This window comes from Aulonocara stuartgranti, assembly GCF_965226115.1.
Source record: "Aulonocara stuartgranti genome assembly, chromosome: 23".
Taxonomy (NCBI): Eukaryota; Metazoa; Chordata; class Actinopteri; order Cichliformes; family Cichlidae; genus Aulonocara; species Aulonocara stuartgranti.
Window position 1 is genome coordinate 3,134,710 of NC_138958.1, and position 25,489 is coordinate 3,160,198.

At 39.5% G+C, this 25,489-nt stretch overlaps 1 protein-coding gene across 2 annotated transcripts; it reads right to left on the minus strand.

Annotated features, from left to right (window-relative positions):
* Positions 1 to 344: 344 nt before the first annotated feature.
* Positions 345 to 24,439, minus strand: ghrhrl (growth hormone releasing hormone receptor, like). 2 transcript variants are annotated; one of them, XM_082525160.1, is made up of 13 exons: positions 24,282 to 24,439; positions 15,331 to 15,436; positions 14,673 to 14,780; positions 13,176 to 13,267; positions 12,254 to 12,357; positions 9,637 to 9,769; positions 9,302 to 9,455; positions 7,832 to 7,892; positions 7,467 to 7,536; positions 7,036 to 7,127; positions 6,189 to 6,318; positions 5,848 to 5,889; positions 345 to 1,750 (listed from the first exon to the last, which is right to left on the minus strand). In XM_082525160.1, exons 1-13 carry the CDS (start codon positions 24,327 to 24,329, stop codon positions 1,649 to 1,651), a joined length of 1,242 nt encoding a protein of 413 aa, XP_082381286.1. In that variant the 5' UTR covers positions 24,330 to 24,439; the 3' UTR covers positions 345 to 1,648. The 2 variants fall into 2 exon arrangements, with proteins under 2 accessions (XP_082381286.1, XP_082381287.1); XM_082525161.1 differs by lacking the exons at positions 9,302 to 9,455; positions 13,176 to 13,267.
* Positions 24,440 to 25,489: the final 1,050 nt, after the last annotated feature.

Here is a 25,489-nt window from a genome sequence, read left to right on the forward strand (position 1 = left end):
AGCAAACACAATACAGCCTGTGATAATGTGAAACCTCTAATGGGTCATGATTATTTGAATTGTTTCTCCCAACTGGAAACCATCAGAATTTTTCTAATGGTTTCTGTTGATTCACTTCTCCACCCGCATGTGAACTGAACACATACTTCTACACATTTTAATGGCTATATTATAACAAAGGTGAGGACATAACATACAAGCTGCACTGCAAACCAGATCTAATTATTTAAGTATTTAAGCAAGTGGATACCCCATCATCTTTGCAGTGGCGTAAAAGTGTTAAAACATTTTGTAGCTGGCAGCAGATGTTTTCTGTCATTATGAAAGAAACTGCAGAGTCATAATTATACAGAGTAAAAGTGTTTATGCTGTAACCTACAGAAGTCAGACATGGTACAAGGTTTTAAAAGATCACAGAAAGAGGCTCAGTTGAAACAGTAAGTAAGAGGTGGTGATAAAGGAACAGTCTCACAGTTTATACATTCACGTCAAGGATAAGAGCTAATTTACATAAAATAAAATGTACACATTGCAGGCATGAAAAGTAGCGGTAATTATTATGTTTTCATCTTACATTTGATTTTTTTTTCACTAAACAAGATGCAAAAAGCATATTTATTTGTGCAGTATTAATATTATTCTTTTAGCATGTAGGTGAAAGCACTCGACAATACATTAGCATGTAAAGTTAAACATTATATTAAAAAAAGGCTTTTTTCACATTTTTGTGCTGATAGCAGATGGCAGTGGAGATCCAGATCATTTGTTCGCTTTGGCTGACTGAACAACTTGGCAGAACACAACATGCTGCATTAACTTTAACCTTCAAAGTCTGCAGAGTAGTGCATTTCAACGACGTGCCATTTAAGGTTGAGTGTGCAGGTTTTCATTCTTAAATAAAAACAGGCCGAGTGAATACATAAAAGAAAGAGGCAAAAAACCAAAGAAATAATCATAACTTGTACAATACCTCTCCCCCATGTGCCGAATAATATTTAAATACCAATGAACAATAAGAAAGCCATTAAGAATAAGACATTTTAATTGTCATTTGAGTGATTAAAGAGGTGAGTCATGTGTGCGTCAGCTGGCAGTAGGCTACAGCTTCATATGTAGTGTCCTGCAGGCTATCAGATTTCAATATACTTGGTCTTATTTAAGCATCTAAAATGCAAATGCTAATCATAATATGTAGTTTCCTGGTTAATAAAAACAACAACAACACCTAATGACTTGCTAACTGATGGTTACGTAATTGATGGGCTATGCAAAATTATTATTCTTTAATTTGACCTTTGATGCCTCCAGGGATGTTTCAAATTCTAATTCAGTTGTCATAGTGCCCTTTGGGAAATGCAGATGGAAACTGACAGGCTCGCTTGTAGGATGTGTAAAATGTCAAGGGATTTCAGAATTATTCTCCTTTTGATAGTTCACCCCAGTTCATTCAATCTGACTGAAGGAGAACAGTCAGTGAATCAGCTTGAAATGACTTCCAGGCCCCGGCTTCACTGATGCATGTTCGACAACCTCTTTTTATTGTGTGTGCTACGTACAGCTCGTTAGAAATTATGATGTGCACAGAAGCAATTCTCTGCAAATACTCAGCAAAGGTTCTGCAGGAAGGAGCAAAAAGCATCTCGGGCTTCTAGAAAGGCGTGTCCATCTGACTGCCTTTCGGAGCGGGAGACACTACCCCGTAACTCCTTTCCTGCCACCTCAACCACTGCATGTGGACCTCTTTCTGGACCTATCAAGCAAACACACAGGCATAAATATCTGTTTAAATCAGTGTTTAGATTGTATCATTATGGTAAGAGCAATAGCTTAACATTTTGGGAAATTCATTTATTTGTTTTCAAAGCCTTTTGATACATGTGCAGTGCTTAGACCACCACTCAATGTAAGGTTTATGCCAAAGCCGCCCTAAACTAATAGTAATGGTCATAACCAAAATCATCTTTTATGTTTCTGTAAAGGTTAATCACAAGTATCTGTAAGCTCTTTGAAATTCTTAATGGTTTTCATTGTAGTTTCATTTTAGTTAACCGTGAATTTTCAAATTTACAGCTTTACAACAACAACAACAACAAAAAAATAGTTGAAAAAAAGTAAAGCACACTCTTTTTTATTGACATGCCAAATTAAAGTTAATTACTTGCATTCCTGATTGGGAAAATAAGTTTTAGTGTTTGACTGCTGTGCTCGGTCTCTCATAGAAGTCCATATTTGGGTATAAAAATGTGCATTCAATTTGTTATACACAACATAATGTCTTGTTTTACGCAAGTTTTTCACATATTTATAAAATATTTTCCTTTATTTTTTATGACAGTTGGTTCTGTGTGTTAGCCCTGCGACAGACTGGCGACCTGTCCAGGGTGTACCCTGCCTCTCGCCCTATGACAGCTGGGATAGGCTCCAGCGCCCCCCGCGACCCTGAAAAGGATAAGCGGAAGCGAATGGATGGATGGATGGTATAATAAATTTGTTAAGCACTATATGGCAAACTGGGAACCCATAATCTGGTATTTTGACTTAGCCTCTTATTACAACAACCATTTTTGTGGTTGGCAGTGCTCATGAATATCCGAGCCAAGACAAAAGCTTAACTGACATCAGACAATGCCGATGGCTTGAGTGCATTTTGGCAAAAGCAATCCCTCATTTAGTCTCCATCAAGCCTTTTACCTGCAAGCTTTGATGGCATGTGCACTACAAATGGAAATCATGTTCAGTGCCTACAGGTTCTGCATATTCATATAAAGATATCTGTTTATTCTGGTTAAATATACAGGGAGCGCAGAATTATTAGGCAAGTTGTATTTTTGAGGAATAATTTTATTATTGAACAACAACCATGTTCTCAATGAACCCAGAAAACTCATTAATATCAAAGCTGAATGTTTTTGGAAGTAGTTTTTAGTTTTAGCTATTTTAGGGGGATATCTGTGTGTGCAGGTGACTATTACTGTGCATAATTATTAGGCAACTTAACAAAAAACAAATATATACCCATTTCAATTATTTATTTTTACCAGTGAAACCAATATAACATCTCCACATTCACAAATATACATTTCTGACATTCAAAAACAAAACAAAAACAAATCAGCGACCAATATAGCCACCTTTCTTTGCAAGGACACTCAAAAGCCTGCCATCCATGGATTCTGTCAGTGTTTTGATCTGTTCACCATCAACATTGCGTGCAGCAGCAACCACAGCCTCCCAGACACTGTTCAGAGAGGTGTACTGTTTTCCCTCCTTGTAAATCTCACATTTGATGATGGACCACAGGTTCTCAATGGGGTTCAGCTCAGGTGAACAAGGAGGCCATGTCATTAGTTTTTCTTCTTTTATACCCTTTCTTGCAGCCACGCTGTGGAGTACTTGGACGCGTGTGATGGAGCATTGTCCTGCATGAAAATCATGTTTTTCTTGAAGGATGCAGACTTCTTCCTGTACCACTGCTTGAAGAAGGTGTCTTCCAGAAACTGGCAGTAGGACTGGGAGTTGAGCTTGACTCCATCCTCAACCCGAAAAGGCCCCACAAACTCATCTTTGATGATACCAGCCCAAACCAGTACTCCACCTCCACCTTGCTGGCGTCTGAGTCGGACTGGAGCTCTCTGCCCTTTACCAATCCAGCCACGGGCCCATCCATCTGGCCCATCAAGACTCACTCTCATTTCATCAGTCCATAAAACCTTAGAAAAATCAGTCTTGAGATATTTCTTGGCCCAGTCTTGACGTTTCAGCTTGTGTGTCTTGTTCAGTGGTGGTCGTCTTTCAGCCTTTCTTACCTTGGCCATGTCTCTGAGTATTGCACACCTTGTGCTTTTGGGCACTCCAGTGATGTTGCAGCTCTGAAATATGGCCAAACTGGTGGCAAGTGGCATCTTGGCAGCTGCACGCTTGACTTTTCTCAGTTCATGGGCAGTTATTTTGCGCCTTGGTTTTTCCACACGCTTCTTGCGACCCTGTTGACTATTTTGAATGAAACGCTTGATTGTTCGATGATCACGCTTCAGAAGCTTTGCAATTTTGAGACTGCTGCATCCCTCTGCAAGATATCTCACTATTTTTGACTTTTCTGAGCCTGTCAAGTCCTTCTTTTGACCCATTTTGCCAAAGGAAAGGAAGTTGCCTAATAATTATGCACACCTGATATAGGGTGTTGATGTCATTAGACCACACCCCTTCTCATTACAGAGATGCACATCACCTAATATGCTTAATTGGTAGTAGGCTTTCGAGCCTATACAGCTTGGAGTAAGTCAACATGCATGAAGAGGATGATGTGGACAAAATACTCATTTGCCTAATAATTCTGCACTCCCTGTATGTCTACAACCAGCAATCGCTGAGCCACAGTGACTAGGTACCAGCTAGCTTGGCAAACCCTGCCTACAGCATTTTTTTTTATCCAATGTGTTTAATGATTAACAAAAAAGACCAAAAAAAAACACAAGTCTGATTGCAGTTTGCATCATTATGGAGCATTATATGCCAACCTACTGCTGGCAAGGAGAGGCAGGTAACCAAACTGCTTGGATTAAAAATAATTCTGGATTTTTCGCTTCTACGCTTACATTTTTGCAGAACTAAACAAAGTTAAATGAACTAGAATATTAAATTACGTTTTTAAATTAGTGCAAGGATAAGATAGGGTTGCAGTAGTTTTATATAACAGAGGTGCAACTTGTATCAATTTTCTTAGTAACCAATGAAGAAAAAAGTTGTAGAAGACAAACATCTATATTTAGCAAAATGTCAGACTATTTCTTTTATACTTTAAAAGTGAAACAAGAATCACCTCACTGTTGACAGATGAAAGCTAAACACAGTGTTTTATATATGTATATATTTATATATTTCTTGCTGAGAATCAATGCATTCATTCTGTGTATCAGTGAAACAATTAAATAGGTTACATAGGTAATCATACAAATAGTACATTAAATGAAATAATTCTCATGACCATTCGGTGACTCTAACGTGTTTCTCGTGTCTCTAAAGCATGTGAGTCATATAGTGTACACTGTCTGCTTCTGCCCCCAGTTTTTTGGAGGCTGGCCTTACATTAATCTTGCCAGTTACATAAGCATGCTGGGTCCTTTCCTTATGCAATGCTGGGAAGAGAAGTGGAAAATATTTTTTGCATTTTTAGCACTGACAACTCTAAACCAGTTACCTCCTGCTGGAATACAGATTAGCCACAATATTAAAATGCTCACTGAAGCGCCTGGGGAGCAAAGCCTTGCCACACAGCAGCTACTTTAGCACAAACTGCTCAAAATCTTAATGATGGGTATGATAGGGGTCTAGTGGATACATAGTGCATAACAGCTTGCTGACTATATGAGCCATGGCCTGCCAGATACATTGTGAGAAACAGACAAGCAATGTTCCTCTGGGAAACTCCCCATGTTCCTTTGTCATGCATGACATACCTAAATATTGTGGCAGACCATCTGTCACACTTCTCCACGGCAGCACTATTCCCTGATGGCATTGGGCTCTTTCAGCCAGTGAAAATGCTCCGTCGCAGTGCAAAAAGCTGTTCAGGAATCGTTTCAGGAACACGAGAGAGTTCAAGGTGCTGACTTGGCCTCCAAACATTCCTCATCTCAATATAACTGAGCCTCTTTGAGGTTGCGCTAAGTGTGACCCATGCTTCTAGAATAACAATAATACTATGCTTCTGAGACACCATGGGACAGTTTTGCGCATTGTGGCTGATGTGTATGAGTCTCACGTGAAGGCTAATTATGCACCACAGTGTGTGTAAATTGTGTGTGCAATTTTCTGAACACTTTAGAGTAGTGTGGTTTGTGTACTGACCTCTTGATTTAGAAAGCAATACAGAATGGCCACAAGAAGCCCCTGTGAAAGAGATGGGTTTAATCATTAATATTTATGATAATAATAAGTGACACTTTCATTAATAAATGGAACATGCTGCCTAAAAGGACAGAAAGTGAAGCAGATCTAATAACCAAACTGACTTTCAATTCTAGGCCTGCAACACAAAGATCTAATGTCGTCGAGATGCTGTCTCACACCCATAATGCTCAAACAGTGGAAGCCAAGTTAACATGAAGGATTATCACAGGATGCTGAAGAGACTATGGTACAGCATGTACAGTATGTGCCATTAGTGTTGATGCAATCCATGTGTGTACCTGGAAGGACCCCATACAGAGCTCGATACAAAGGCGCAGGTTAATATTGAAGTAGTCGGGCAGAAAATTGAAGAACATGTAGTGAGTTCCAAACAAAGGGATGAGGAGGAGGGTGGATTTAGTCAGGCGCCTGTTGCACAAAAGCAAAGGAAAAAGAGTCTGCTTATACGTACCTCATTTGAATGCTGCACCTGATATCATCATGTATGCAGACACAGTAATGATCAGATGCCAATCAAGATGATCTTTGTCTTTGTGTGTGTCATTCTGTATGCAGCCTCTCTTTACAAGAGGAAAGGTAAGCAGCGGGGGCATGATTTCAAATAGGGCTATTAAAATGTAGCTGCAGAGATAATGTCTTTATGTGTCAGGGAACATGTGAACTTAACTGGTGCAATTAAGTCAAGCATCATTTAACTTACTGTACCTATGGTATTTCTTTTATGAGATCCGGATTTACGTGATGTGCCTGAACATTTTCAGTCAATTAGTGAGTCTATTTCAATTAGAAATTCTAATGAGCCTCTTGGTAAGCGGAACTGCAGACGTGGCCAGACTGAATTACTGAATTATTCATGGCCTACAATAGTTTTTAATTTTTGGCACAACTTGCAATGTTCTCAGCATCAAACGGTAACTATCAGAGTAAAAAAGTACCAGTGAGTGAAGAAAAGTATTTCAAAATGTCTGAAAACGTTTGCCAATTGAAGATAAACACGTCTTGTATCAGAAACGAGATGAATTTGATCGTTTCTGTGTTCAAAATGCAATAATGACTAAAATATGAGATTCTGTATCACGGCCGAGTTCCCATTGTCTACAACTGTGTCTGCACCTAAAGGATTACCTGTACTGAGAGGAGTTATTGAACTGGATCAGACGTGGATTGAGCTTTTGTATTAGAATTCTGATGATATTCATGAAGAGCATAAAATTGACCTGTTGAAAGAAAAAGCAAGAATGCAAAAATCAATACTAATACTAATATTAAAAATTTTAAAAACTGTAACAAGTATTACATCAAATGCTGCTTTCCGCAACATGATTATTGAATGTCATGGCAACAATATGAGCAGCCAAGCGTATAATTAACTTAGGCTGGTGTGGTGCCAATTTTTGCACTCTACTCTAATGGCACAAAAGAAGTTCATCCCAGTCCTTTCTCAGAGGCTGTCTCTAAAAAGAAGGTAAACAAATCATCTACATAATAATCTCTAATCAGTGCATAATTAAAAAATTCATCATAATTTTTTGTTTCAGAAGAATGGGGGCATTTACCGCTATAGAGACAACAATCGGCCCCTTGATGATCCACCAATAGGGTGAGTCCTCATTGATGTCCCAACATCTGTGCAAGAAATGTGCACTTTAGAAGATTTCTTCAAGCATTGCATGCAGTAAATTTAATCGACGTCCTAAAAATAACACCCAACAATTACTGCTGAGTACAAAGTGAGTGCAAATTATCCATGTAAATGCACTTACAATATTATGTACAGTAGACTCACGTTCACATTCCCCTCTAATGCGTTTATATGCATCATTTTCATTAATTTAGCACAATTTAGCATTTCACCTATTGCTGCTTATGAGAAATAATAATGATTGTGGCTATAGAAGCTGTAATTCAAGTTTATACAAACTCTGTGTCCTCAAAATACACCCTGGATCCAATCCACAGGACTATGAAGAGCACCGGCACACCTGTTACAGAAATCAAAACTAGTGTCAGTGAGATGCAATCATTACACACGAAAATGGCTGAATCAGAGTTAGGAAGCTACCAGTGTGTGAACTGATTGGACGAGTATCAATTTTCCTAATATCTGCACCATGCAGAAGGAATAAAATGTAAATGAATTATTTTAAAGGTTGTGTGCACTACAGTGTACATCTTACAGTAAGTACAATGAACCCACATAATTCTATCCAAGATCTCATAGTGTGAGAGGCAGGTACATTCAATCTATAGCAGATCTAATAAATTATCAATATAAACGTTAACCTCCTAAGACCCGAACAGCATGCATTTTTAATTTCTCTTTGATATTTGGGCTGATTGTATTTACATTCATCAGGTCCCAAAGAATTACCAGGATTTTTTTTTTACCTAATTTTTGTTTCTAAGAAAAATGAGAGACACTTATGAGGATATTCATTTAAAATTTCGATAGAACAGTAGCAGTACAATGTCCTCGTAAGTGGATATCAGGCCCTTGTAGAGCAAAATTGAGTATTTTGGTCTAAATAACCCAAAATGTGATGTCCACATATGTGGACGCCAGGTATTAGGAGGTTAATATAGATCAATGCTGCACATGCCACTGAACCAGGAAACTTTTTAGCTGTTATAATAATATGCACATGTTGGCTGATGTTACCGTTTCTGGTTCTTTTTGACCTTGAAGGCTGCTGTGAAACTTTGCTAATCAGCACTTTAGGTGTGATCCAAATAAAATCCCAATGGGAAAGTAAAAGGTAAAAATGTTATTTTGGTATTTGCTATGCTTTATTTACAGACACTTGAATATTAACTGGGAAAAAATGACAGCACGAGGCAGAAGTTTTCCAAAATGAAATAAATGCTCCAAACTACCTGCAAGTTTGATGGAGTTAAAAATTGAAAATCCCCACTGCCAGTATTTGTTCAATCCAAAAAGAGCAACAAAAAACAGGGATTTTTTTCAGATTCCTGTTTGTATTCATGTATTTTCTTCGTTTAAAAACACACATACAACAGTACAAACAGGTGGAGTAATTTACTGAAACATGCAAACACAAATGGAACAAAAGGTAATTCAGGCCAAATCTGAGTTCTAACAAGCTCGAAAGGTAATATTTGGTATCTTCAAGCCTTTTGAAGACTTATTGCTCAAGACTTTTCACAGTATTGTAAAACTTTTTTTAACCTGATTCTTTCTCTAAAGTGTTTTACAGTATCTCTAAAAAAAGATGAGTTATAAAACTGTAATTTTTGGAAAATTCTAATGTTATCATACATGTCTTCTCACTATTGTTAAATCTGAGATATTGCAAAGTAGGGCCATGTTCTTTAATTTGGTAGGCGGCTCAACATAGCAAATGTTGGGGAAATTGTATGTCAAGGTCCTCACCCCATCCCAGCAAGCTGAAGCCCCACAGGCATCGGCGGCTATGATAGAAAGAGGAGAGCAGCAGGGAACTGAGGTAAAGTGCCTCCACCAGGAGCCAAAAAAAGTTTGCCATTACACAGTAGTGACAGAAGACCACAGAGGCTTTACAGGCAAACTGACCAGAAAGAACAAGAAGAGGGGAAAGGACAGAGAGCAAAGTGTAAGGAGGAATTAGTGTGGTAAGGCGTGCATAAGCAATATGTGATTATGCATAAATACATGAGATCAGGGAAATGCACCCAGAGGAATTTCTTAATACAAACAAGAAGCACTTGTCCCGAGCATCATTATCTTACTGTGGAAAGGGTGCAGTGGTTGGTGTCGTCGCTTGAGAACAGAGTAGCATCCTTTATAAACACCGCCACAGCTTTCAGGATGAACGTAAGAAAGAGCTGGATGTGAATAAAGTTCCTGGCACAACGCAGTTTCCTGTAAAAGAGCAGGAATACAGTGGGGCAAAAAAGTATTTAGTCAGCCACCGATTGTGCAAGTTCCCCCACCTAAAATGATGACAGAGGTCAGTAATTTGCACCAGAGGTACACTTCAACTGTGAGAGACAGAATGTTAAAAAAAAATAAATCCATGAATCCACATGGTAGGATTTGTAAAGAATTTATTCGTAAATCAGGGTGGAAAATAAGTATTTGGTCAATAACAAATATACAACTCAATACTTTGTAACATAACCTTTGTTGGCAATAACAGAGGTCAAACGTTTACTATAGGTCTTTACCAGGTTTGCACACACAGTAGCTGGTATTTTGGCCCACTCCTCCATGCAGATCTTCTCGAGAGCAGTGATGTTTTGGGGCTGTCGCCGAGCAACACGGACTTTAAACTCCCGCCACAGATTTTCTATGGGGTTGAGGTCTGGAGACTGGCTAGGCCACTCCAGGACTTTCAAATGCTTCTTACTCCTTTGTTGCCCGGGTGGTGTGTTTTGGATCATTGTCATGTTGGAAGACCCAGCCTCGTTTCATCTTCAAAGTTCTCACTGATGGAAGGAGGTTTTGGCTCAAAATCTCACGATACATGGCCCCATTCATTCTGTCCTTAACACGGATCAGTCGTCCTGTCCCCTTGGCAGAAAAACAGCCCCATAGCATGATGTTTCCACCCCCATGCTTCACAGTAGGTATGGTGTTCTTGGGATGCAACTCAGTATTCTTCTTCCTCCAAACACGACGAGTTGAGTTTATACCAAAAAGTTCTACTTTGGTTTCATCTGACCACATGACATTCTCCCAATCCTCTGCTGTATCATCCATGTGCTCTCTGGCAAACTTCAGACGGGCCTGGACATGCACTGGCTTCAGCAGCGGAACACGTCTGGCACTGCGGGATTTGACTCCCTGCCGTTGTAGTGTGTTACTGATGGTGACCTTTGTTACTTTGGTCCCAGCTCTCTGCAGGTCATTCACCAGGTCCCCCCGTGTGGTTCTGGGATCTTTGCTCACCGTTCTCATGATCATTTTGACCCCACGGGATGAGATCTTGCGTGGAGCCCCAGATCGAGGGAGATTATCAGTGGTCTTGTATGTCTTCCATTTTCTGATGATTGCTCCCACAGTTGATTTTTTCACACCAAGCTGCTTGCCTATTGTAGATTCACTCTTCCCAGTCTGGTGCAGGTCTACAATACTTTTCCTGGTGTCCTTCGAAAGCTCTTTGGTCTTGGCCATGGCGGAGTTTGGAGTCTGACTGTTTGAGGCTGTGGACAGGTGTCTTTTATACAGATGATGAGTTCAAACAGGTGCCATTCATACAGGTAACGAGTGGGGGACAGAAAAGCTTCTTACAGAAGACGTTACAGGTCTGTGAGAGCCAGAGATTTTCCTTGTTTGAGGTGACCAAATACTTATTTTCCACCCTAATTTACGAATAAATTCTTTACAAATTCTACCATGTGAATTCATGGATTTTTTTTTCACATTCTGTCTCTCACAGTTGAAGTGTACCTCTGGTGCAAATTACTGACCTCTGTCATCATTTTAAGTGGGGGAACTTGCACAATCGGTGGCTGACTAAATACTTTTTTGCCCCACTGTACATTTATAACCAATACGAGATTTTGCATTGTACTGTATCATGAACAGCAAATGCAAAAACATCACATTTCTACAACTGTGCAAACTGGCGCAGTCTGTGGTTTTAGTTCATAGTTTTGATCAGTGAACAAAGAAAAATGTGAGTGGCAGAGAACAAAAATAAAAAAGAGACAGAGATGTAACTGATGCCAGTGATCTTGTTCGTGAAGCAATTTACTGGCAATCAGATTAGATTCATAAACAATCAGCTGGAAAGAGGAACAAACAAACTGTAACCCACAGAGCTGGTGCATAAGTTTTCAAAACGCTGTCTTGGCATTTGGTTACAGACTTGGTGAGGAGACTAAGGCACGTGTCAGGCCTACAAAACAGATAGGTGTTGGTCGGTGGGCTTATTTAAATGTGGAAAGAGCCAGGAAGGTTATTTCATCTGTTTCCAGTTTTCATGCAACACGAGCCTTTTATGGCACCACATGCACTGTACAGACATCACAGTGTTATCAGCTGTGTAATCTAAATCCTACAAAGAGTGTAAATTTCCCAACTCCCTTATCTCTTACACATTCCATCAGATCTAATTCCAAATGGGGACACAAAGACGTGGCAGAGTTGCAAAACTGCCAGGTGCTGTGTGAGTGTCGATGAGTATCAGGCACTGGTAAAAGTTTTTCATAAACCCAGACTTGAAGAGAGTGCCTTGAACCCATCAGCAATCCCACTTTATTGTTCTGTGAACAATAAAGTTGCATCCTTTGTAAAGCAGTTCATCTGAATTTCGAGCTGTTATTTCCATTGCTTATGTCACCCAAAATGTGCTTTTTACTGACAAAAAGCTAAATAAAAATCAGTATTTTCGGTTTATACCTGAAGAGTAGCAGGATCAACACAGCAACAGCCAACACCACTAGAGAGATGCTGTAGCCAATGGTGTATATGAGCTTCACTGAGGCAAAGTAAGACTCCTCCATCTGGAAGCAGGATGAAAATGAAGATTTTGAATGAAAGGAAATTATACTCAAATATCAAAGCTTTTCAAAATGATGTCAGACATCAAAATGAATGTAATGTCTTAAAATGAGTCTAAATTACAGGCAAGATTGAGACTAAACTGCACTGAGGAGATGACTGTGGAATAACTGCAAGAAAGCTTTCCATATTTTGTGTCTTAGCCTAATGGCAGAAAGAGAGTTGGCTAAGCACATAGCTAAATCTACTATGAAAAAGCTACTTAATTACAATACACTGTCACATTTAATTACTAATGTTCTACTTCAGCTATTTGGAACATTTAAGACGTCTTTTTAAAATAACAATAATAATAATAATACAAAAATATGCTCTTTTTAGCATCAAATATGGAATCTTTCCAAAAGAAAAGACTTCATGCTCTCTTTGTGAGCTATTATGCAACGGGTCAAATTAGATCCACTCATTCTGCAAAAGTGTTTATATTTGTATGATTTTTCATACAGCCAACTATCATGTGTTAGCTGTACCTGAATCTCCAAAGAAGCAAAAGTAGGAACATGCACAGTGGTTCAACTACAGTCCCAAATGTGTCCTGAAACATGGAATATGTTAATAATTTTGCTAGCTTTTTTTTGTTTATTTCCACAGGTGCATTTCTGTCCTTCTGTTTTGTTTCCCCTTTATTGCTGTTGGTTGCCTCTTTGTTCCTGGTGCTTCTCCTCCTGTTTCTAATTTTCTGCCTGACCTCTGTGCTCCCAATCTAGTCTCACATTCCTCAGTCTGACATCCCTAGCTGCCTTGCTTCAGCAACTCTCACCTCAGGGATGTCATCATCCACATTGCAGGCAACATGGTATGGTGGGAATGGCCTCGACCAACCTCCACTTGTACAGTTTCGGCTCACTGACCCTAAAGACGAAAGATGTGAGCTCAAGAGTCAGTTGTGCAATGCTGAGACTGACTTTAGTAATAATCAGGGTTACATATTTATGTGTGATATTTTGATGCAGACTGAAATGTCAGAAAAAGTTCTCGTGGATTGTCATAAAATTTCTTACTTTAGTGCTGACCCCCCTGACTCATCATCTAGACTTCATCTGCAAAACTGACATTCTCAACTGTAGCTTGTGTGCAGTGGTAATCAGGAGCATGACAATTCTGAAAACACCAAAACTGCAATACAAACATCTGCATTATTGTATCGCAGTTTCATTTGACCATATCCTGATACGTGCGTAATTCTGTTGAAGCCTAGTTAAAGCAAGCTAATCTGGTGAAATCAGTCAAATTTAAAAATCATTCAAGAAATTGGTGAGCTGAAAATAAGTTTAATAGAGGTAAAAAAAATTCCCCATCTTTTGCTATTAATCCCCTTTAAAGAAAACCAGTGCACTAACGACATAGTGGCTCCTCCAGCTAATGATGATCACAGTTCACATGTTATTGTACAGTGTGAAGAACAGAACGAAACTGATATGTTTATATCATATCATATATATTGATTACATTTTCAAAATAAAGCAACATCAATTCCTTAAGTATTTGCTAGTGTTAAACATGACTATTATTAAAAAATGTCAGTTTCTGGGGGGGACGTATCAAATGTGTTCAAATTCATTCACCATGACTGGCGCCACAGACGCCTCCTTTAATGGAAACAAAATGGTTTCACAGTTTAGCACCAGCAGTGTCTGTAGCTGGGACTGACCAAATACGTGGTTGATCCTACTGAATCCGTAGGAGGAGTTTGCTTGTTGGGGTTAGAGCAGGGCTTTCACACTGTGAGTGCTCGGGCCCTAATAAATCAAATTTCAGATATTGCTACTGTATGTCTGAAAATGCTGATGTTTTCAATCCTTTTAAACCTCATGTCTGTCATTGTATTAACCTTTTTCAGTTGTTAGATTTCGCTCGCAAGTTAAAGTCCTGCTCACCGACTTGACATAAAGTTAATATGGCGCTTGAATTTTGCCCAGGGCATCAATGTACTTAAGTATGGCTTCACTGAGCTGCTGCCTCTTAGTGGTGGTCAGAGTCTGTTGAGTATGTACATCTTGTTTGCTCATTTTGGGTTTGACTATCTGTGCACACTTTCAAACTTGCTTATTTATCTGTTAGTGAAAATTTAATTGGATTGCAGTCTCCTGTGACAACACAAATTCATAGCCTGCCCAAAAGATCAATTTAATCACCGAATGAAAAAAAACACGCACTTTATGAAGACATCAGTATTACAAAAAACACCCTTTGACGTCAGAGGATTAATAATTTAGCTTAATAATGGCCCGTTTCCAGCATGTGATCTGGCACTCACCTGTGCTATTTCTGAAGAGGGAGAAGACTGCAGGACAAGCTCTGTGCACAGTCTCCCCAACAACTGCATGAGGCCAGCAGGTGACCGCATCCCAGAAGGGCCAACAACCTTTTCGACAAAGGTTTAGGAGGAGAAAGAAGGTTAGAAAAGGTGAGTATCAGAGTGCTGAATCGGAAGGAAAGACAGTGAGATTCCATAAATCATATCTGAAATACACAGTTAAAAATATATAGATAGAGTGTAAAAGCAAGTGGTGTAAATCATGAGCTTGCTTCCAACTGCAATCTTCAACGGCCTAGCGCCCACCTCCTTGTACATTTCATAAGGACAAAAAAAGTACTGTAGGTCCCCAAGCAAAAGCCTTATCTTGTGATAGATTACATACATAAACCCTTATGTTGCTATCCTTATTGGTCTCATTTACTGATGCATCAAAGTGATATATCACCTAGTTTGTTTTCATTCTGCAGTTAGAACGCCAACAAGAATATTTCCCGATAATGGATGGTTTTCTGTGAAGCTTCTATTCCAGCTCAGACCCCTGCACTTAATGTGAGCATTACTATATTTCATAACACAACTGCAACCACCCATGAATTCATATGAGCAGTTGCAATGATGAGAACAGGATGGTTAGATTTCAAAAAGGAAAACACACCTTCTGTGCTTCTGTTCTCCTGTTCTGCAATGTACTGAAGGCAGTGACGCTCTTCTTTCTCCAGCTGAAAAATGTATTCACATTCAGGATGCAGACTTGAGAACGCCTAGAGGTACAAAACAAGGCAAGGGGAGAGATGTTTAGTACACTGAGAGGTATAAGCTGTGCTAAGTTAGTGTCTCATTACATGAAAGAGACTCCGTGTATGTGAAAAAAAATTGCGCCTTCTTTTAAAAGAGCAGTGACTCATTTTACTTTCTAGCTAAAACACAACAAAACAAAACACATACTTATTTCCATTGATGGCATTTACCAAAAATATCTTTTAATACATCACACAGAAGACGTTTGAAAATGAGCAACTAACCATCCATGCTCCGACTCAGACATTCTTCTTTTTATCGGTGTCCTAATTTTTCACTGTGATGTTTTTTGGGAGCCCAACAAATAAGGGGGTAAAGGGTCGATGTAAGGCAAGTGTTGGATGGTAGAGAGTGCAGGGAAGAAAGCAGCAGAGTGGCATGAAACTGTAAACTTAAAGTGCATGAATTTGTGTGTATTGCTGCAATCTGTTGCACTAAAATATATTTTTGTAAAAATACATTGTTGTTGTTGTTGGGTTGTTTTTTTTTGTTTTTTTTTAAAAGGTCAATGCGCTCTCATGCCGGCACATCAAATAATATCCTTTTGTCAGATGCTGTCTGGGTCCAGCTGAGTCCTGCAAAGGTCAGCTTGAGAGGTAAGTCACTGTTTATCCATCGGGGGATTGTGGTTCCCATGCTGCTTGGAGCTTTGGAGCTTTGCGTTTTGCACCTTACTTTGCTGTTATCCCGCCTCTCGCCCTATGACAGCCGGTTTAGGCTCCAGCTTCCCAGAACCTTGAATTGGCAGTTAGGAAAATAGATCGATGAATGGACCGTGACCCTGAACTGGATAATCGGACGTAAATGGATGGATGGATGGTTTAGGCACTAAATGCTGATTGGTTAGGTTTAACCAATCAGAGTTTTGGCTACATTTTGCTTTATAGCAGTACTCTTTAATATCAGTAACCCTGCACATTGTAAAATGAAAAATGGGAGCCATAAACCTGTAAGTCAGGGCAAAGACTCCAAAGAACAAATGCAACATGCAACCCCCTTGGACTGAGAACGCACTACATATACAATAAACCATTCTCTGTGATATGGGTAACATACCATAGATAGGCAATGCTGGGTGAAAAACATCCACTATTATTTTATAGCCTAACATCCGACCCTCCAGTTAGGGTCAACATTAATGTTTTTTATGTAATCTATCTTACAAAACAAGCACACATAAATTTAACTGAACATTTTTTTAAATATACTGCACAACAATTTCTCTCTCTGCAGGAATGCAAATGGTCGGCAGTGACTGAGGTAGATTTGGGGGGGCTACAGTGACAGCTATGGGTTAAATCAAAAAATCTATATATCTCATTATTTTATCCTGCCAGCAAACTTATGTGGTCTCAATCTAAAGGTCAGAGCAGCAGAGGGGGTCTTGTTGAGCTGTTACAAGATACTGCAACAGTGTGCTTCATATTATTGCTACCCACCTGTACATAGATAGCTCAATATGGTGCCTCACCATATGAAGGCAACAGAATCTCTTACTGTAAAAGCTTCCTTGACGTCAGTTACTACATTCCTCAGTTTAATAATCTCTCTACTAATTCCAAAGCAATATGGTTATTTCCATTTAGAAATGGAAATTATCTGGAGCATCTGCCATAAAAGAAGAAAAACATTAAAGCAGAAATATCACAGATGGAAGAGATAATGAGTCAGTCCACCTGACCGTGTGGCGCTTGCAGACACTGTACTTGTCCACAGGAATAACACTGGTAAGTCACACGACTTACACGTGTGTGGTCAAGGTACAGCTCTTGTTTTGCTGACCTTAATCTTAACTTTATGAGGATGTGTTTTCCTTATGGGGATAAAAGCAAGTCAAAACATAATGTTCTCTGAATTAATGGATATACAACTCGTGTGTGTGTGCGGATTATAGTAGTAGAACTATCTTTATGAGGGCTGGTTTGAGTCTTAAATCATCAGAGTGAGGGTATTTTGGCCTATCCTCACTTTCTCACACCCGCTTTAAAGCACTGGTTGAAGATGAAGACTTGTTTTTAGTTTATTCTAGAATTAGTTTTATATTAGAGTTAGGATAGAGGATGGGAGCAGCACTTATTTGTGATAGTTAACTTCAAGATAAGGCACTAGGAAATGTATTGTGTCAATGAATGCCCTCATAAAGATAATCAAACAAACGTGTGTATGTTTAAAACATGGCACAAGGACAAAACAAGAAAACGGAGGCAAATATATCATAACGCCCCTCTAATTTTAACATTTTGAGCCTATCTTGCAATTTGTAACTACCCAATGCCGAGTAGTTACAGGGCAGCTCTTTGAGCTGTTTCTTTACTTTGAATCCATTTAACCTCCACAGATTAAGACAGCAGGTCACACAGCCCTAAAACACAAAACATCTGTTACAGATACACACATATTGCTAAGACTTTTGTCCTTGTTTCAGCTCATTTCCATCTCAGTTTAAAAATCCTTGAGGGGAAAACAAGTGTCTTTCTGACAAGATGCTACCAAGCTCTTAATGAAACAAACCCTCAGAGGCTAAATTCCTGTGGGACGACAAAGACTTCCTGTGGAGAACCCTGATTAGTCACCACCTTTCTGAGTGCCATCCAATAGGATGAACTGTTTGTGCGCCACAAGCATTTGCCTTTAAAAAGACGGGTTTTTCTGTAGGTGAAACAGCCTCATTTGAAAGGTCACCAGGAGTGATTTCATGAAATTACATGTGCATACTCGTGCACAAATACAGTGTTTTTAATATCATAAACCTGTGCTTTGATTTGAATTCAGTGAAGTGTAAAATTATCGGGGGGAAAAACACCGCAGTTTCATTTTACTGAAAAATATTGGTTGACTTTCAGGGTTGTTGCACCAATTCTGCTGAAAGACATGAAAATTGGTTTGGAAATGGAAAATAAAATGATGAATGAGTAGCAAAAGACCTGATTTAAAAAAAAACAAACTAATATATACGTGTTATTCTAAAGTTGTCATTTAAAGAAATGGTGAAATGGTGCAGTTATGAATCTCCTCACTATCAAACACTAAATAAGTGTCAGTTTTACATGTTAGATAAGATATTTATGATCAGGTCTGCCTTTGAGATTCTTATCAAAGGCAAACAGAAGGTTGTTTATCCAAACAAGAAGAAACCTGTACCTTAGAATTCATGATTTATTTAAAAACAGATATCTAAACTTGGGGAATGAAACTGTTCATTTCTATTACTCATCTCAGCCATTTTCATCTCACTGTGAACAAGTTCATCATCTCTCTCTCACACACACACACACACACACACACACACACACACACACACACACACACACAGATAATGATAGTCTTACAAATAACAGACCGCTTTAGTATGTATGCCAAAACCACCTACAGAATAAACACATACAGGAAACTCGCTGGAAATTAACACAATCTCACTGACAACTGTTGGACACAAAAAGTGTTTCCTCTTCATTTTCTTTAAGTAAGTGGAAACAAACATGCAAGCACTCAGTACTATCCCCCCTCCATCAATGATACGTGGAAATGTTAGAAACAACCAGAGCATACATATCCCTGCCAGTCCTCTTTGTTCCTAATGCAATGCTAATAATATAATGAGAGGTGTTATGGTGAATTTTACCCAACAATTACTACTCTTCTCGTTCAAAGGCTGGCAGGGGATTTTTTTTTAAAGGCTTCCCTTGTCTTCTGCAGATATAATGAATGCAAACAGAAAGACTGTGCAGTGTGTTGTGCTTCAGTTTGTATAGCGCTAAATTGTTTCCTTCTAAACCAGGGGTAATTCATTGTAAAATTAGTTCTAGGGCATTTATATTCATTGTTGAAAAATCATAAATATGACTAAATAGCTGTTTCTCATGCAAAAGGGTGCTGTGAGGACATTTATTCTATAGGAGTAGCGTGCAGGTTAGGGGAAGTAAGACCCGTTTTGAATGCAGGGGGTGAAGAATACAGCAAGTCAAGACTGGATGGTTACAGGCACCAAGGGTGCATGTCGTGCTCATGCATTTCAAGAGCATGATGGAGACAGTATGCTGCAGTTAAAAGACAGAAACAGTGGGAGATTTAAAGATGGGTGGGTGGCTGCACAAGGTAAGTCTGAACAATATGAGCCTTGAAACTAAATGCAAAGCCAGTGGTCCATTTGCGTTGCCAGGTTAGCATGCTGCCTGCCATAAAATATGTTCCCTGAGAGGTGAAGCCTATTATCCACTAACTACCCAAAAAGGGGCCATAGGAATGGGCTCACTTTGCAGATGCTGCCATCTATTTTCAAAAGCAAATGGGGTGCACTTTTATGCTGCTTTACGCAGTACTCAGGCACAGTGCAAAAACATAACATCGTCATTCAATCAGAAAGATAGAACAAACAAGGTCAGCCTCTAAAGTTCAGATTATGTCAACAGAAAGGAACAGTTTGACTTTTTTTCCCTTTTTGTTTTCTTGCAGGTAAGATAGATATGAACGAAAGAGCTGGTGTAGTTTAGCATAATTGGATCAAACAAAGTCCGTTCTAGATTTTCTCTTCTCTTTTATAGAATGTAAATCTACACGTAAGCAATCAATCTAATAGCAGAATGAACATGGTTTACCTCAGAAGGGGTGCCATACATTTTTTATGTGTGTATGTAACTATGCAGCCAAAACTAGAGTTCCTTTCCACCCTTTTGTCTTTCTATTTGTTTTTCACTCACGTCCTGATTAAAATGCAAATTTTCAATCATATCTGAGCTTTCAGCAGAATACAGACCTCCCATACAGTACTGTAGCACTGGTCTTGTTTGTCGTGATTGTGTGCGTCTATGTGTGTGTGTGTAGTTCATTATGATTCTCAGCAGTCCTGAGTAGCGAAAGAGAATGAAGAGGTACACGGGGATGAGTGTTTGCCCTGTTCCCATTCTCTCTTTGCCACACTGAGCATCACACCACCCGTTTGTCTGCTTTTCATATTTCTAGTCCGTTATGGAAATTAGCGAGGTGGCCCTATAATAATATCCCCATAAAATCTGTTGATTAGGAAAGAAGAAGTGTTGGCATATGAATGTGCGCAGATGTGTGTATGGTTTGTTGCCTGTATTGCTCCTTCACAGTTGACCAGACAAAACAAATTGAGCACTAAACACAGAGTAAATAATTTATAATAATACTGGCAAACAAAAGTCACTCAGTTATTTTGATCTCACTAGATAATTTTAGTGGTGACTATGATAAATCAGATAATATATAATAATATATTATCTGATAATATAATAGACTGAGATGCCAACAGACTTAATAAACTGATCCGTAAGGCCAGCAATGTTGTGGGGATGGAGCTGGACTCCCTCAAGGTGGTGTCGGAGAGGCGGATGCTGTCCAAGATAAAGACAATGTTGGATAACACCTCCCACCCACTCCATGACATGCTGGTCAGTCACAGGAGCTCATTCAGTGAGAGACTGAGATTACCCATGATGCACCACTGAACGACACAGGAAATCATTCCTGCCTGTGGCCATCTCCCTGTACAACGCATCCACTTAACACACTGTTTGCTGCTACAACTACACATGTTTCTTTTCCAACTATTTATTTATGAGTGACTTATGTATATATGTATATATATGTATATATTGTACTATTCTTAGTTAGCGTATTGTCTGTCTTGTCTTAATGTTGGTTTATAATGGAGCACTGTAACAAAAAATTATTTCCCCCAGAGATCAATAAAGTATTCTGATTCTGATTCTGAATATACTGTACTTAGTCCCTTAAATACACCAGCAACACAATATATACATGTTTCCATCAATTACTACCTGACTGTTTGTTATACTTACTATAGCACCAAAAACGACAAGTGTTCAGTGCAATGGTACACTGTTATTTTCATTATCATCATCAATCTATTTTTTTCTTTAATCAAATTAAGACTGAATTGTTTTATGCAGAATATACAGAATGTAAAGAAAGCTATATTGTTCAAACTACAGGGTGGGTCATTTATATGGATACACCGTAATAACATGGGAATGGTTGGTGATATTAAAGTCCTGTTTGTGGCACATTAGTATATGTGAGGGGGCAAACTCCTCAAGACGGGTGGTGACCATGGTGGCCATTTAGAAGTCGGCCATCTTGGATACAACTTTTGTTTTTTCAATAGGAAGAGGGCCATGTGACACATCAAACTTATTGGTAATGTCACAAGAAAAACAATGGTGTGCTTGGTTTCAACGTAACTCTATTCTTTCATGAGTTACTTACAAGTTTCTCTTTGTTCACAGCCATTGACATGTCGAAGAGGTTAACACGTGAGGAGCGGATCGAAATTGTGTTGATATCTGGTGAACGCAGTAACCGGGTCATTGCAGCAGATTTCAATGCAAGACACCCTACGAGACCACCCATCTCCCATGCTACAGTCAGCAAACTGCTTGCTAAGTTTCGTGAAACTGGTTCAGTGTTGGATTTGCCAAAATGTGGACGCAAGAAAACTGTCACTAATGAAGAAACATCAGTGGCTGTCCTAGCTTCATTCAGCAAGAGCCCACAGCGTAGCACTCGCCGCATGTCACTGGAGAGTGGCACTAGTCGAACGTCCCTTCGGCGGATATTAGCTACTCACAAATGGCACCCTTACAAACTCCAGCTTCTGCACCATCTCAACGAGGATGACCCAGATCGGCGCACAGAATTTGCAGAATGGGCAAAACAAAAATTGGAACAGGACCCTCAGTTCACGCAGAAGATTTCGTTCAGTGATGAGGCAAACTTTTATGTGAATGGTGAAGTTAACAAACAAAACCACCGCTATTGGTCTGACACTAACCCACATTGGATGGATCCAGAAGGCAATTGTCTATGGTGTGAAGATACGAGATGTGCAGCACCTGAAACTACGGATGCTGGATGCCTGTGCTGGCATTTCTCCTGCGGTGTTGCTATCAGTGTGTGAAGAGTGGGAGAATAGGGTTGCATTGACAATCCAACACAATGGGCAGCACATTGAACACATTTTATAAGTGGTCAGAAACTTGTAAATAACTCATGAAAGAATAAAGTTACGTTGAAACCAAGCACACCATTGTTTTTCTTGTGACATTACCAATAAGTTTGATGTGTCACATGGCCCTCTTCCTATTGAAAAAACAAAAGTTGTATCCAAGATGGCCGACTTCTAAATGGCCACCATGGTCACCACCCGTCTTGAGGAGTTTGCCCCCTCACATATACTAATGTGCCACAAACAGGACTTTAATATCACCAACCATTCCCATGTTATTACGGTGTATCCATATAAATGGCCCACCCTGTAGTTTGGAAATGCTGAGCAAGTCTAGAATGTGGCATTTTGTGGCAGACCAAAGACAGAGAAAACTAAGAAAACTGGCAAATATTCACATTTGGAAAAAGAAAAGGTTTGACTTTCTCGCCCATAAATACATGTACAACATCCACTCATATACAGAGATACACAGAAATCCTCCATCTTATCCATATTAAACCCATAATCGCACATAAGCACATATAAACTCACTGGCCACTTCAGTAGTTACACCTTGCTAGTTCTGTGTTGAGGCAAAAATGTGTGATGTCATGATAGCATCGCACATATGCTGCAGATTTGTTAGCTGCACATCTACAATGACAATCTCCCATTCCACCATATCCCAAAGGTTCTCTACTGCATTGAGATCTGGTGACTGTGGAGACCATTTGAGTGCAATGAACTCACTGTCATGTTCAGGAGAACATTCTGAGTTGAGCTTTGTGACACAGTGCTTTATCCTGCTGGAAGCAACAAGAACGGGATGGACATGGTCAACAACAATACTCAGGTAGGCTATGTAGGGGCCCCAAGTGTTTGATACAAGGCTGGATGCTCTCATGTCGTTTATGCCAAATGCTGCCGCAGAAATCGAGAATCATCAGACCAGCCAATGTTTTTCCAATCTTCCGTTGTCCAATTTTAAAGAGGCTGTCGAATTGTAGCCTCAGTTTCCTCTTCTTCAACTGACCATTCTCCTCTGACCTTTGGTATTGACAAAAATCTTTCACCCAGGGAGCTGCTGCTCACTGGATATTTTCTCATTTTTGGACCATTTTCTGTAAACCCTAGAGACTGATATGTGAGAAAATACCAGCAGATCAGCAGCTTCTGACATACCCAGCCATCAGGCACCAACAACCCTGCTTCCTCAGACACTTAAATTACCTTTGCTCCTCATTCTAAAGCTGGGCTTTAACTTCAGCAGGTCATCCTGACCATGTCTACATGCCTAAATACAATGAATTGCTATGATATTTGCATCAGGCACCTAAAACTGTACCTGACTGTAATCCGTGATGCTCTCTGTAATCTATAGTCTTAAAGCAACAGCAGTACATTAACATTGTGACAATATTTCAACTCCTTCAGTGTGCAGCTGAAACGCAGTATATCAGTGTGTACATTCACGTCAGAAAAATAAATACTTTAAACCTCTGTGAAGAACAATTGTCTGGAAACAGACAAAGAAGCTCAAAAAGGCGGATTGATTTGTTACCGATGTGCTTTTCTTTTAAGTAATGCAGTCCAAATCATGCAATCTGCACAGTCAGAGAAAATGTTTAAAAACATGACCTGGAGCTGATGCGCTTCAGCCGTGTAATTACACTGTTTTCTTGCTGCTTTGCTTCAGACAAATTTATTTAATAATAGAATTATCTCTGGACTTATAAGCTTTTCAGCTGATTATTACTTAATAAAAATAGTTCATCATGACTTTTCTTTAAAAAAAAAAAACAACCCAACAAACATGCAGTCAAAGTAAAGACACTCACAGCTGGAGCCAAACACAGAGTGAGGAAAATCCCTCGGACACTGTACATGTCGTCCGCTCAGTAGGTTTCTCTCCGCTGAGTCCAAACTGCTTTCCTGAGACACTCTCCAGCAAGAGGACGGGATGCTGCGCTCTTTCCAGGTGTAAATACGTTTATCAATATGGCAACAATATAAATGTAGGGATTCCGGGATGCATTTTCACAATAAAAGCCTCGCCCCTGGGCTTCTCGTATGTAATGCTTGTGGATAAACAACTTTTCACACATCTCCATGAAAACAACAACAACGCCAATAACGCAGGAATAGGGGAGACTGACCTGTATCAGGTACGTGTGGCGAATTTGGACCATATCGTTCTTGTCTTTTATTTTGAAAAGCAGCATCAGTTCCCAGCTTCAGCTGCAAGCTTCACAGCTCAGATGCAGTTAGAGCTGTGCTCCTCTGCCTTCCAGAGCCAGGCTGGGTCGCCAAATACGCATAAATGTGTGCTTTGATAATATCACTTGCGTACTGTAGTTGGACAGCGTGTCTCATATCAAGCTGTCTTAAGGTTTTTTGTTTTGAGAGATAAAAAACTTAGTACATTGCAATTGTACATTGCTAAAAAATAAAATAAATTTTAAAAAAAATCAAGGGAAGCTCTAATATTTACAGTATAAACACAAAGTCAGTTAAACTTCAAGGTTATTCTATTCAAGTTTTCTTGATAATTTGTATCACGTTTTCTTGCAAAAAAGAAAAGAAAAGAAACGAGAAGACAATCTCTCCTCATCCCTCCTGATCTTTTCTCTAGATTTAGCATGAGATACTTGCAGCCCATTTACATTGCACAGGAAATCCAACTTCTCCAGTATAGCACATCCATACGTGCCATTGCAAGGCTTTCTCTGACTACTAGCACAGGAGTTTGCCAGTGGGACACTTGTACATGTTTCTGGCTAAACTGTCAGACGCAGAATCTCTGAGGGAGGTATGAGGGCCCAAGGTCCTCTACAGGGAGTCTTGAGATGCCATCGTTTCACAAGACTATTTCATGCCTGTCACATATGCTCAGTGTGAACTCGCTGTCATCTGTAATACAGGTCCCAGTAAAGGATGGGAAGTCATACCGCGGAGTCCATTTCTGACAGTTTGGTCAGAAATATGGACATGTGTAGTCTGCTGGAAATAACTTTGCAGGGCTCTGGCATTGCCCTTCATGTTCCTT